The sequence below is a fragment of the Falco peregrinus genome, chromosome 9, assembly GCF_023634155.1.
Source record: "Falco peregrinus isolate bFalPer1 chromosome 9, bFalPer1.pri, whole genome shotgun sequence".
In the NCBI taxonomy this organism is placed as follows: domain Eukaryota; kingdom Metazoa; phylum Chordata; class Aves; order Falconiformes; family Falconidae; genus Falco; species Falco peregrinus.
The window spans coordinates 20,198,080-20,212,807 of record NC_073729.1 but is presented as its reverse complement, the minus strand read 5'-3'; the positions used below and the strand labels follow the sequence as shown (position 1 = coordinate 20,212,807).

Here is a 14,728-nt window from a genome sequence, read left to right as displayed (position 1 = left end):
TTCCTTGCTTTGCTGTGCTTGTGTGTGGCTTCTGCTTTGCCTGTTGAACTGTCCTTACCTAATCCACGAGTTTTCTCAGTTTTACCCTTCCACCCTGATGTAGGGGGGTGAGGGAGTGGCTGCCTGGGGCTGTGCTGCTGGCTCTGGTGTAACTGTGCCGGTTACCTACAGCCCAGGCTGTGGTACCTCCCCTCCCTGCCCAGCTCCGCTCCTCCTGTTTGCTTGCATGGCCTCGGCTCTACATCCAAGTGAGTCTCCCCATTGCCACTGTGCCACCGCAGACTCCCCTTCCTGTGGGGTTATCAAGGCTGTGTATACTGAAAAGTGTGTGTGTTTGTGTCAGCTTTAGAAGAAAAATGCCCATGGTTTTGCTCTGCTTTGTTTTGCAAAGGGAAATGAAAGTCAATGGGAAAAGTATTTCTGCAAACTGAATAGTTCCATGTGGGTTTATTTTTAAAAAAACAATTCTGTTCAAAATGTACTTGTAATTTACTAAGGAAAAAACCAAAATCTGTTAAACATCTGAATTTAAAAAAATATGGTTATTACTGAGAAATGCCCAGTGGATTGACCTTGCTGCCATGTTAAATGTCCTCAGGAAAGCACAACTCGGAAGCTGTGCAGGAGCTGACATGCTAAACCCAGGTGGGTGTTCTCACTGTTCAAATTGACAGGTAGGTCTTGGCTTTAAGATCCTTTCAAAGCTGCTGGATGAAGGTTTGGCTTTTCCAAGGGCTATCCAGAGTCCAGCTGATGTTTTATGACCTTCCAGTAGGAAGAGCTCTGCCTCCATGTGGTGACACTGAGGAAGCTGAGGGTCCTGCTGAGCTGCCCAAACCATTATCTGCCATTTTATCTGTCTCCCACAGGTGGAATTTGTTACAGAGAGTGGCACCTGTCAATCACACTGATATGCATGACTTCATTCTTGTGGGGCTGACCATCCGCCTGGATCTCCAGGTCCCCCTTTTCTTGGCTTTCCTGGCCATGTACACAGTGATGCTATCGGGAAACTTTGGGATAACTGTATTAGTTGGGAGTGATCTTCACCTTCACGCCCCATGCACTATTTCCTTGGCGACTTGGCTTTTGTCAACATCTGCTATTCCTCCATCATCCTCACCAAAATTCTGGTGCAGATCTTGACAGAGGAGAAAACCATTGGCTTCTTGGGGTGTGCAGCCCAGCTCTGCTGCTTTGTCATTTTAGGGGTCACTGGTTTGCTGGCCGTGATGGCCTATGACAGGTATGTGGCCATCTGCAAGCCCCTCCTGTACCCCACCATCATGGGTCCTTGCCTGGCCAGGTGGTTGTGAAGCAACTAAGCATCCTGCCAGGGTGTCTGGCAGGGTTTCATTAGAAAAAATATCATCACTATCTACTAGAGCACAAGATTAAAACCCACTAATAATGAAGCAAGGGATGAAGTCACCATAGCTGATCTCATGGAGACTGCCTCCCTGCCTGAGAGCTGGGGGTCCCTTGCAAACTGATGGCTTGGGAAAACTGGACTACAGTGACAGAATTCATTTTCAAGGGGTTCACAGATCACCTTGACCTCCAGGTTACCCTCTTTGTGGTTTTCCTGCTCTTCTATGTCATCACGGTGGTGGGAAACCTTGGCATCATTGCTGTAGTCTGGCTTGATTCCCAGCTTCAGACGCCCATGTACTTCTTTCTCAGCAACTTGTCCTTCTTGGATCTCTGCTACTCCTCCGTTGTGACACCCAAAATGCTGCTGAGCCTCTCATCGGAAAGGAACACTGTTTCTTTTGCTGGCTGCTTCGTACAGCTGTATTTCTATGTTGCTTTGGTAACTGTGGAGTGCTACCTCCTGGCTGCCATGGCGTACGATCGCTACCTGGCCATCTGCAGCCCCCTGTGCTACCCTGCTGCCATGTCCCAGGAGCTCTGCGCTGCCCTCTTGGCGGGGTCCTACGCTGTTGGGTTTGTCAGCTCGCTGGTGCTCACAGTGGTTGGGCTGAGGGTGTCCTTCTGCAGCCCCAAGGTCATTGACCACTTCTTCTGTGATGGGCCACCACTCTTTAAACTGGCCTGCTCTGACACTTACCTCAACCAAGTGCTGACACTCGCTTTTGCGGGCTTCCATGGGGTCACCACCATATCAGTCATCCTCATCTCCTACGGCCGCATCCTATCCACCATCCTGAGGATGGGCTCTGTGCTGGGCAAGCGCAAAGCTTTTGGGACCTGCTCATCCCACATGGTGGTTGTTGCCATCTTCTACGGGAGCCTCCTCTTCATGTACCTGCGGCCCAGCTCCAGCTACTCCCTGCCCAGGGACAAAATTGTTTCTGTCTTTTACACAGTGGTGACCCCCATGTTGAACCCCTTCATCTACAGCCTGAGGAACCAGGAGGTGAAGAGAGCTGTGAAGAGAGCGGTGGGGAGAATGACTGTTTCCCTGCCAAAGCGGTAAACAGCTGGACATTTAGGCACTGGTGGGAATGGGGTCTGTGTTTTGGGGTTGTCCTGAAATCAGGGAGAAGACGTGATAATTCCTCTAAATATTAATGTCCCTTTTCAGACTGGCTCTATGGATGTGGGATTAATTTGTTACACACCTGCCTCCAGGCAGTGCATCTCACAACAGGAGAAACACCTGTGTTGAAGAGCCACCAAAGGCTGATCTGTGAGGGAAGATGCTCAAGTGTGCAGCTGGTTTTTGAGTACCTGGGGGCAAATGTGTGCTGGGTTTTCTCATGGACCTGCTGTTCCTTAGGCAACTGCAAGTCACCTCTCTCTCTCCAAGGGAAATAGGATGACAAGGCTCAGCCCTGTGAAAATAACATGTTTGTGAGGTTCCTGCCTGAGGACTTGGACCATTTTGTTCTCAGATGTCTTTGGCCTGAGCCCACTCATGGTCACCCTGTCCTACAGCCTAGACATCATTCACCAGCTCAGTGGGCTCCATCCCTACCATGTGCTGTGCCTCTTCCAGCCATGAGGTGCGACCTACAGATTTTAGGTGAACTTGAGTGCTTCCAGGTAATCCCCATGGCCAATGGGAGCGTGCAGGAGAACAAATGGAGCAGACCAGGAGGCTTGGGTGGGAGAGGAGGAAATGCTTCCCAAAAGCTGCAGGAAACGGGGACATTTGAGAGGAACTTCTCTGAATCCTCTTCTTCCACAGTGGCCTATCAAAGAACGGGCAAAGGCTTTCTTAAAATGTTCTACTGCACTTTAACCCTGCAATGTGTTTTTTACAGCAAATAAATAGTTCAAATGTCATTGTTGCTGTATGGCACTGGGTACTGGGCAGTGCTGGTTCCTCAGCGTGCTCTTCACTGGAACGTTCTCGTCTGGGTAGTCAAACTGAGGAATGTACAGTAAAGCAAAATATGTTGGGTCACTTGCAATAGAAATAGTTTTCCTATTTTTTTTCCTCTGATGTTCTCCAAGCATGTAGCTCTCTGTATTGGAAGGTCCATAAATTGTGGGATTTAACTGCCCAGTTTTGAGGTTTAGAGTGGTTAAGATTACATCTGATTTTAATCTCTCTCACTAGCAGGAAAAAGACCATGATATTTTTAAAAATAAATATGGGAAATGGCTGGGGTGAATTATGTTGCATAAAGGCATAACGTTTCTTATAGGAAATGCAGCGTTGTTGTCTGACACATTTACGTTCCAGACATCTCAGTTTAGGGGGGCTGAAACCAACCCAAGCTATGGGTAATGTCACTGCCATATGTCAGATTTCAGTGTATATTGTGTTTTCATGGCTTTATCTATATATTTTTTATTTGCAACTCCTCCTTTCCATTTCTACCTCCTTTATAAGAGGGACTATAATTATTATAGGCCAAAATTATAATTAGAATTATTCAGTTATAATTAAAATTAAAACTGTAATTATAATAGGCCAAAAATAGCTTTATATGCAGCAATACACAACACAGCTCCATAGTTGATAGTAGGGAGGTGAAGAATTTAGTGATAAACTTTTCAAAGGTTTATACCTACTCACCTGATAACTATTTGTGTATCTGCTTTCTATAAATTGTTTTGCCACCTTCATCATTCTTTTCTAAGAAGCGAAAGAAGTTTCTTTTGTAAATAACTGGAATGCATATTTTTATTTATCTTTTCAAGAGAGAGGGATGCTTTGAGTTGTACCTAGAAGACTGGTAACAAAGCGGGAACAAACATGAAGCAGTGGGGAAAGTGTTGACACAGAAACTCCCCAAACAGAATTATAGCATCACAGAATCACTGAGGTTGCAAAAAACCTCTGAGATCATCAAGACCAACTGTTAACCCAGGGCTGCCAAGTCCATCACTAAGCCATGTCCCCAAGCACTGCATCTATGTGTTTTTTGAACACCCCCAGGGATGGAGACCCCACCACCCCCTGGGCAGCCTGTCCCAGTGCCTGACCACCCTCCCAGTGAAGACATTTTCCCTGACACCCAACCTGAACCTCCCCTGGCACCACCTGAGGCTGTTCCCCCTTGTCCTGTTGCTGTTCCCTGGGAGCAGAGACCGACCCCTCCTGCCCACAGCCCCTGCCAGGCAGCTGTAGGGAGCCATCAGGTCCCCCCTGAGCCCCCTCCTCTCTGGGCTGAACCCCTCCCCCAGCCTTGTGTGCTTCCCATGGGCAGGCAGGTGCTCATCCATCCCCAGGACAGCCCCAGCATGCATGATGGGGACTTAGGAAGACAAACACCATCACTCCCAGTGTCCCCCCCTTCCTCCTTCTCCCCCCGGTTTCTATACTGGGCATGACATTCTATGGTATGGAATGCCCCTTTGGCCAGTTCAGGCCAGCTGCCCTGGCTGTGTCATCTCCTGGTTTCCCACGCCCCTCCAGCCCTCTCGCTGGCAGGGCCTGAGGAGCTGCAAAGTCCTTGGCTTGGTATGAACATTATCTAGCAACCAGAACCATCAGTGTCCTATCGACTTTGTTCTCATACCAAATCCAAACCACAGCATTGCACCAGCTGCTAAGAAGAAAATTAACTATGAAACCGAGACAGTGCTGCAGCGTTTCTGCCAGAGCCATCCCTTTGGCCAACTGAATCACACTGGTGGAGTCTGCAGACTCGAAGAGGAGCTGGGACACCTGTAGCTCACGTGTAGGTCCATGTGTCATGCTGACATGGAGCAGGGTGAGCCCAAACCCATCCCGTGTGCCCACCTCTCAGCCAGTCCTCTAGGTTCCACAGCAATACTGATGGAGAACTCATCTGTTCATGTGACCATGCGTGGGTCTCCTTTGGACACGGCAGCTCCTCCTCTGGGCTACACTGTCTGTTGATCCATCTAACTCCACCTGAGATATCATAGGATTTCTGGACATAGGTGTGGCAGATATGGCACAAGATGTAGGAAGACTTGTGTCCTTCAGGGAGCAGGGGAGATGTATGGTGGGTCTCAGATACTCCTGGATACCCATGGCTGAATGGCTGAACCATCACCTTCGTTTCTACTGACTGCAGCAGGTCTAGGCAGCTTGCTCATGTATCTGTGCTTCATGTTGTGGACAACTGACAGATTAATAAATCCCACCTATGGATCAGACATGATCCATAGACAAGCTGCTGTTTATATGGTGACTCTATCCATGCTGTCAGGTTAATCTGAAAGCATGGGCTTCTGTTATTTAAAGGGAAAAATTAGCTGTACTGAAAGAAACAGTGTGAACTGTAAACTCCTGAAAACATTGCAGACACTGAAAGAAGCTGGTGTCTATTGAGTGTGTTGAACAGAGATAAATTACACTGATGCTACCATAAATACGCTCTCAATTTTCTGCTAGCCAAAACCAAACACAATTTGCAGAAAGAACTGGATTAGCAACATCTTTTTTTCCAAACAGGCTGTGATGATATGGTTTTGGTCTTGCAATAGGGGTGGAGCAACAGAACGACCTGGCAAAAGGGAGGAAAAAATGGGCAGGTGAGATATTCCTGGGACTATCTAGAGCACAGTGAAAAGGTTTAATGGATTGTCTATCAATCAGGTCCTGTATAGACATCCCTGTTCTTAAGCATCAGTAGCCTGGAAGCCTTTCAGGCTTGTTCATTGCCTGGAGGCTTGGATCAGCCTTCATCTCTGGTAATCCCACCCATCTGCTCCAGGCATCCATCCAAAGCTAATTATGACAGCCTAAACTGCTTGCAATAGGTGTTTAAGATACTTGGAGTAAATTGCCCTGTGGCTGCACCTTCTCACCTCCCCCTCGATTTTCAGAGGGGCTTGTTGCAGAGTAACTTGTGCTCATTTGGATCTCTACCTTTTCTGTCTCTGGAGGCTGCCAAGTGTTGGAACAGTGATGGGTACTTGTGACAGGGTTGTAGCACAGGATTTTACGCCCCCCCCCCCACACATAGCGGAGCCTTTTTTAGCAGTTCAGACTGTTGTGACTCCTGGATTCTCATTAAGGAGCCAGCGTACAATCGAGTTTCATTCCTCTGAGGGATGGGAACAGCAGCCCAAGCCACAGAAACACTTGCTCCCTGAGGAAGGCTGCCCCTTGCCCACAAAGACCTGCCGAGACACAGATAAAAGCCATGCGTTGCTGCAAGCAAAGGACTTCATCAGGTGAAAATATGCAGGAGGCTCCCAGATGCTCAGGAGAGACGTTCTTGTTTACCGGGAAGCTGGGAGGATGGCTTCAGGGGTCCCCCCCCCCCAGTTACTGTGCAGGCGTCCCGAGCCTGTAGTGTCACCCCACCTGGAGGAGACCTTGCAGCTTGTAAGAGGAGGTGACCCCATCCGATAGGGGGGTGTGACCATTCCCTGAAAGGTCCAGGTGAGTCCTGCTGGTGCCACCCTGCCCTGGTGTGTGTCACCTGTGGGGAGGCTGCTCTGCTTTACACTGGGTAAAGGTGTGCTCCTCTGGGTTAGTTGAAGGTGAAATATTTCTGCTGGGATGCACTTGGGATGCACTCCAGCATTTCAAAGTCGTAAGATCAGAAATTATGCTGCTTGTGGTATGTTTAAGGAGGCTGGGGGAGGAAGAGGAGAGAACCTTTAAAGGAAAGTTTAGCTCACCCACTGGCCCTGAAATAAAGTGATGTTTGCTTTAAAAATTAAGGAGTGTTTCTTTATAGAAACATTCTGCTCATGGAGAACGGTTCTTCAGTGAGTCTCCTGATCCTGGTGCTCATCTGGTGGGGTAAGACTTGATTCTCATCCTCAGTTCTGTAAAGAATGAATTGTTTTATGCTGAACCTCCACATTATCAGGGTCAGGAACCTGTATTTCACATTTTCATTCTTGTGAGCAGCTTACCCGGGTGTCTGAAGGGAGAGCCAGCAGCTGCTGGGGTTTTGCCTGATGAAAATGAGGTAAAAGCAAGCCCCGCATGTGTCCTAACCCCCAGGGTGCCATGCTGTGCCGGGCAGGCTCCCTCTGAGAAGGTTTTCCTCCTTAGATGGCATCTTGAAACAGGGAATTCTCAGCCTGGCGCTCTTTTCCCCCCCTTGGCCCTTCCCCTCTGCCCGTGCTCTCAGCAACACCTTGTTTTCGCCTGGAAATGAAGTGCACTTTGCAGACAGATGCTGGGGAGAGCACCAGTTGTGACTCCATATTCCAGGACGGAATCGTGGAACCCACTTTTGTCCAGACTTAGTCCGTACGTTACAGTCGGTTCATATACATAAACACTCACAGCTCTCTCCTGGCACTTAAATCGCCTCCGTAAATCCATCTCAGTCCCTTCCATCTCCCAGCCCACCTCTGGAAACACAAGGCACGGTTAAAGTCACCAGCAGGCTGTGGTGGCTCAGGTGCCCATGTAAATGCTTCATACAGGCGACCCCAACGCCAGGGCCAGTGCCTGTGCTCTGAGCGCCACGGGGAAATACTTCTTATGGTGTTTAGTCTCTTCATTGTATATTCTCTAAACTGTACCAAGGAAATGTTTGATGCTTACCCCGGTTCAAAATAGCACTTTTGGACCCCAGTTTTGCTCGTGGTCTCCGTGGCTTCATCTCCCCAGGGTTTCTGAGGCTGCAGTACTAAACTCCTCCTGTCCTGAAGGAGTTTTAGGATCATGCAACACCCCCTGCCTCTCTCCCTCCCTACTCAACAAATTAGACGGGTGGTTTTCCCCTTCACCTCAATGTCCTTTCCAAAACCAAAAAAGGAAAGCTGCAGTATTTTTTTATTACAATTATATTATTATATTGTATAAATTATAATATTACAATTATAGCCAGAAGACAGTGCCAAAATCAGAGCTGTCCTGTTCTGGGTGCCTTATCACGATCGGTTTGAAATGGGGAGGAAGGGAAACAAATGTGGAAAAAGCACTTAATCCCGGAGGTCGAGGGCAGAGCTGGGGATTTGGTCTGTGTCACCTGCATCCCCAACTGCTGCTATATCTGTTGACCTCAACAAACTGCAGGTACTAAAACAGGATTCTGCAGTAGAGATAAACCTGCCCAAAGGTCTGCCCACGGTGAGAAAGTGAGAGACCCTCCGCAGCGACTCTCTGCAGGGCGGGGAAGGTGTTTGGGAAAGCCGGGATGCTCTCCCTCCAGAAAGGACCTCCTCTTCCCTTGGACTGTGAAGGAGGACGAGCTCAGAGCAGATGGCTACAGTGCAGTCCATCCCACTCTAGCACCCTAGGAAGGCATGGTCTGGGCACCTTGGCTCTACAGGGTGTCAGTTATCAAGTTATCAGTTTCAGTTCCAATAAATAAAGGCATGGTTTCCACTGTCCTGCATTTCCAGGCTCTCTCCTTCCTCAGCAGACACGAAGCCCTGAATGGCCCAGCAGAATCACACCTCAGTGGCAGAGTTTGTTCTTGAGGGCCTGAGTGACCGAGTGGAGATGAAGGCAGCCCTCTTTGTGCTGTTGCTGCTCATTTACACCATCACACTTTTGGGCAACACAGGGATAATTATCGTCATCCAAGGTCACCCACAGCTCCATACATCCATGTACTTCTTCCTTGGCAGCCTCTCCGTTGTTGACATCTGCTTCTCCTCTGTGATTGCCCCCAGGACCTTGGTGAACTTCCTAGTGGAGAGGAAGACCATTTCCTTTGTCGGCTGCATGGGCCAAGCCTTCTTCTACATTGTCTTTGTGACAGCCGAGTGTTTCCTGCTGGCTGCCATGGCATATGACCGGTACGTCGCCATCTGCAACCCCCTGCTCTATTCTGCTGTTATGACTCCGGGGCTTTGCATGTGGCTGGTGGTGGGGTCCTACATCGGGGGTGTCCTGAACGCCATCATACAGATGACCTTCATCATCAGGCTGCCCTTCTGCAGGTCCAACGTCATCAACCACTTCTTCTGCGATGTTCCTCCCCTCCTGGCTCTGTCCTGTGCCAGCACTTACATCAATGAGATCATCCTCTTCTCCTTGGCCGGCATCATTGAGCTCAGCACCATCTCCATCATTCTGGTCTCCTACATCTTCATCTCCTTCGCCATCCTGAGGATCCGTTCAGCTGAAGGCAGGCAAAAAGCCCTCTCCACCTGTGTGTCCCACCTGACAGTGGTGACCATGTTGTATGGGACGACCATCTTCATGTATCTACGCCCCAGCTCTAGTTACTCCCTGAACACCGACAAAGTGGTCTCCGTCTTCTACACGGTGGTGATCCCCATGCTGAACCCCCTCATCTACAGCCTGAGGAACAAGGAGGTGAAGGATGCTCTAAGGAGAACAGCAGAAAGGATCACAGTCAGGCTCTGAACCTCATCCTGAAAACCTGACACAGGAACGTGGGTAACATGGGGATTTCTCCCAGAGGCTGTGGAGCTTCCGTCCACAGAGATATTCAAAAGTTGCCTGGATGAGTCCATGAGCAGCCTGATGTGGCTGTGAAGTCAACCCTGCTTTGAGCAGGACATGGAATAATTTTTGATCAGAAAGGACATTTAGGTCTCTGGTCATATGAACAATATATGAGTGTGTGTGTATATATAAAAATACAATATTCAATGTATATTATGCTATTTATTTATATATAATGCAGTATATTCTTGTGTTAAATGTGTATGCCAACACACATACGTCACTGATTTTTCTTGTTGCTCCCCAGCCCCAATTTATCTGGGGCCTCAATCATTTTTAGGCTGGGCTGGGGAGGCGGCTCCTGTGAAAAACTCCTTCTAGGAAGGATGGGAACACAGGAGCTAAATGGATAAACTCTGAAGTTTTAATGCACTTATGGCGATGGGATATTGTGCATAAGCCAAATGAACAAATTATAAACTCTTAAACAGGTCTCTGTTGGAAACCAGGCTGCTGAGTTGAACTGCAGGGTTAAACTGATCTCTGTCACTTCTTTTTAGGCACCTATACACCCTTCATTCTTTCCTTCACAATTTCTGTCTTTCAAGGCCTTGAAACAAAGCTCTAATTAGTTTTCTAATTTATGCCCAAAGTGGTTTGTTAAAACCAAAGACAATAATATTGTCAGTAGCGTTTGCATCCAGAGATTTCCACTTTGGCGAGAGGCAGCAGGGAAAAGGAATTTAAAAGGAAGAAAAAAACTCCCAAACACTGTGAAACAAACAAAAAAATAATAAATGAGGGTAATAATAATTAAAAAAAGGTCTTGATTTCTTATGCAAGAACTAATTCCTGCCAGAAATGGCACCTCCCCCTTTTCATCATCTTGTGAGTAGGAACCTGTGGTTGCTGTGAGAATGCAATGCTGCCAGAGGGAACGGTAACCACAGCCCTCTCCCCCGCAAAAAACCCCTTTTCTATTTCTTTAGCAGTTTGTCACTCAAAGGTATGAGCTGTCCCTGATCAAATCATCTTAACAAGCTCCTCTGGGAGGGGAGTTGGATGATCGTCTGGGACGGAGAAGGCTTGGCTGGGTCAGGAATGGGGATTTTCCACCTCTGGTCACTTGATGTGAGCTGTATTGTCAACAGGGGGAAAATACCCCCCAGCACACTGAAAAATAACCCCCACAGCAATGTAACCCTGCACAGCACATGGAGCTTTTATTTTATTATGTTATGTTATGTTTTCGTGTTATGCTAGGTTTGTTATGTTATGTTTGTTATGTTATGTTATGTTTGTTATGTTATGTTATGTTTTGTTATGATGTTATGTTATGTTTGTTATGTTAGGTTAGGTTTGTTATGTTATGTTTGTTATGTTATTTTTTGATATGAAAGTGACCAGCCTGAAGCTGACTCTTACTGTGGCTGGCGAGCTGTGACAGCGTACAAATATACCTGCTCTTTAGATGTCCCTCTCCTTCTCAAAAGTTGCCTTTCTTCTGCTTCTGAATAAAATCCATTCCTGTTTATACATGGATGATTTATTTTTGTTCCTGCTCTCTACCCTTGTGCTCTGTTGTCAGCCCCAAGGGATGCAGAAGTAACTGTCCCTTCCAGATACTAAAGGAGTGCTGGAAGGGGAAAATGCTAAGGAAGTGGCTAGAAAAATACTGATCAGGATTTCTGATACATTGTCACCATCTATTGGACATTGTTGGAAATAGCCTCTCCTTTTTATTTTAGGTAAAACCTTTTTCTCCTGTGCCAGCAAGCCTTGGGTAGCGAACGGTGGGAACTGAGCGATAGCACCTAAATACCACAAGCCCATGGTGCTGCCTCTGCGATGGCTGATCCCATCCACATCGCTGATTTTCTCAGCATCAGCTCTTGAGCCTGTTAAAAATGAACAGGCACTGTCGGATATTTGAACAAGCCGCCCTTACCAAGCTCCCCTTGCATTTAGAAACGATACTTTAAACTGCAATTTAATTTTTTCCCCCCTAATGCAATTCTTGGGCGAGGTTTCAGGTTGTAGGAAATTTAGATTATCGAATACTATTTTTCTCTTAAACCATCTGGGCCAACTCTACCCAACTTGAAATGGTAATTCCTGGTTTTTTAGATTACCACCTCCTACAGCAACTGTTTCCTATAGATCTACAGATCCCTCTCAGAAAGGGTTCCTGCAGCACATCTTTCTTCCTAACAAACCCATCCTAGATTTTACGATAAAGGCAAATGAAAATACATAGAGAGATCTGAATTTTTATCCCACGTAGGTGAAGGATTTCATTTGTTGTTGTTGACTTATGTAAACTGCATCCATCGCTACCTAAACGGTCCCAGGTGGGCAGCTGCCCTCAGTGCCCTCGGGTGCTGCATTAAATGGATGCTGCTGCCTATATAATCACCCTGCTCCTGGGCCGCTCTGGGTGAGTTTGTCCTGGTGGCCTTCTCAGGGAAGAAACCCACCCTTTGCTATAGAGCACTGAGTGCTAGGTGGATAAAACCAGGAATGTTCCTTACTAGCTGGGGTTTTTTTGAGCAGATGAAGCCGTGACTTTGGTCCTTTCATGGAAGGCACTGTGGCCAGTGCAGCCCCCTCGCGGCTTTCGAGGCAAAGTATCAGAGGAGTTTCTGGCTGAAAAATAAAGGCAGGTACATCAAAATGAAAAATGAATTTACTTTTTTTACTCTAAATATCAACATAAACTGAAAAAAAAAAGGCAGTGCTGGATTTCTCATCCCGTGCAGTCTGTACCAAGCATTGAATGCTTCCAAGAAGAGCTGCTCCATGGGGAAAGAGTAAGAGGTTTTCAAGTACAGCTATTGCACATGACACACAGATATTACAAAGACTACCTTCTGGAATTTTTTTAGGATGTGTGAAACTATGAAAGGCAACATTTTTGAGCAGGTATTGTTCAAACAACACCTTATGCTGTCATTAATTTTAAAACCCAATTGGCTGTATATTGACCGGGCAGTGGAGGCTCTTGGGGTCGCTTTGGGCTTGGCTGGCACTGACCCTCACTTGATCTGGCAGGTCCGTCGAGGTGAAGATGTCATTCCCCGACCTGTTTCACCCTGGGCTCTGTGAATGCTGTGAAGAGCAAAGCTGTGGAAGTGTGGGTGGATGTTGCATGGGAGAAGACACGGCTTCCCAGGCAGGCTGGGGAACGGCTGTGAGGGTTCAGCCGGCCCCGAGAGCAAAGCAGAAGAAATCCCACTTTGTCCCACCGCTCCCACAGGATTCCCAGGACCCAGGGCAGCCTGTCCTCACCGGCTCTGTCTCAGGCTGGCAGAAACCATCACCCTGAGAAAGCAGAGGGATGCTGGAGGCGTGAGCACAGGCTGCTTTTACTTCACATTTTAAACCATCCCATTAACCAAGTTTTTCTGCAGTCACTAGTCTGGGCTGTAAGACCCTCAAACCCCCAGCTACCCAAATGGTATGTTTTAGCTCTATAGCTCTGGCACCTTCCCCTTGTTCCTGTACTGAGATTTTGAGGATAACGTCCCCCACAAGAGTGGGCTGTCTGGACTGGACCAGGAGGATGCACTGTGAGGCTCTGCCTGGTGCAGGGTCTAGGCAGCGGCCAGTCTTTCTCTTATCCATACCATGAGTTAAATCTTGGAAAACACTAAGGAAAGGCTGCTCAGTGAGTCCCAGGGCAGCTTGTTGGAAGGTCTTGTACTGGCTTGCCCAAGAGATGCAAGTTCCTACCCAATTCAGGTAGGAAAGCAAGTACCACAAATGGAGATCCTTTCCCTGGGAGGACAAGGATAAATACCCTGTTAGCAATTCAGCAGAGCGTGGACCAGCCACCCACCTGTTCAGCGTGAGTAATACCTAATCCAAGGCAGCGAGAAATGGGTTTTAAATTTAATTTAGCTCCAGTCCAGTTAATGTCTTCAAGCTGCAGGGAGATGTGACTCCTGGCAGGCAGCTGTCGTGTGTGGCACAACCCGCAGCCTCAAAAACTTCCTGGGTTTGATAGCTACATCTTGGATGGCTTCACACAAAGTGTTTTGTTTGTTGGGTAAAGAAAAATTGAAGATGAGTCTTAGTTAATTGTGGCATTCAGGTCAATTCTCCACCGGCAGCAGAAGTCTGCACCTAGGCAGGACGCTGCCTGAGGGGGAGGATTCAGCCCCAGCCCCAAACAGCTCAATTGTCATTATTGGCAATGCATCTTACAGCACCACGCAGCTTCGCCTCCGGCATCAACACAAGGAGCAGTGAAAAGCAGCTTGAAACCCCCGTTAATAACACTGGGAGACCAGAAGCGTTGCTCACAGGACGGCTGAAATGAGATGTCTGGATCTGGAGACGAACCTCGCCCCTTCAGCAAAGGATCATCACAGAGTTACGACCTTAAAGTTTGGGTCTGTTTGGCAGCCGGCAGGCAGCGTGCGCTCTTGCTTTGCTCTCTGGTGTAACTCTGTCAAGCAATGATTAATGTTATCCAGGAAAAATCAATGTGCGTGTATTCTATCTGTCATAGAGTGTGAGTTTTGGGGCTGCTGATTTCTCCCTGGTGAGCAGAGAGGGACAAGCCTTAATTTATCTTTTATCTCCACGTTAGGCATCATGTCTAAAACAATGTGAGGAAAGACAAACCCTTGTGCACCACCCAGTGCAAACCATGCAAAATTAGTGCACCATCCCAGATGAGGAAAAATTATGCTAAGGTAAGTTGTGTTTTCCAGTGCTTTCACCTGGAAGAGGTGTTCCTGGGACATGGGAGAGATACCTGCTGGGACATGGGAGAGATACCTGCTGGGACACGGGAGAGATACCTGCTCCTCATGTGCTCACAGTGGACTGGGAGCACTCAAAAGATGAGAAATAATTCCGTTTTCTCAGCAGTTACTGTGGAAATAATGGACTTCCATGTGTCAAAGGCTTGACGGGAACTACGACGAAGCCCTGCAATTTATTTAGGCTTTATTCTGGTACGGTGTTGCCCTCCTTCCTCACCTTAAAATACCCACCGGC

General features: G+C 47.7%; 2 protein-coding genes across 2 annotated transcripts; both read left to right on the top strand.

Annotated features, from left to right (window-relative positions):
- Positions 1-1,492: 1,492 nt before the first annotated feature.
- Positions 1,493-5,352, top strand: LOC101918649 (olfactory receptor 5F1-like). The gene is made up of 2 exons (XM_005243397.2): positions 1,493-2,392; positions 5,326-5,352. Exons 1-2 carry the CDS (start codon positions 1,493-1,495, stop codon positions 5,350-5,352), a joined length of 927 nt encoding a protein of 308 aa, XP_005243454.2.
- Positions 5,353-8,734: 3,382 nt separating this feature from the next.
- LOC101910551 (olfactory receptor 1052-like) lies at positions 8,735-9,679 on the top strand. The gene has a single exon (XM_005243352.3). It carries the CDS (start codon positions 8,741-8,743, stop codon positions 9,677-9,679), a length of 939 nt encoding a protein of 312 aa, XP_005243409.1. The 5' UTR covers positions 8,735-8,740.
- Positions 9,680-14,728: the final 5,049 nt, after the last annotated feature.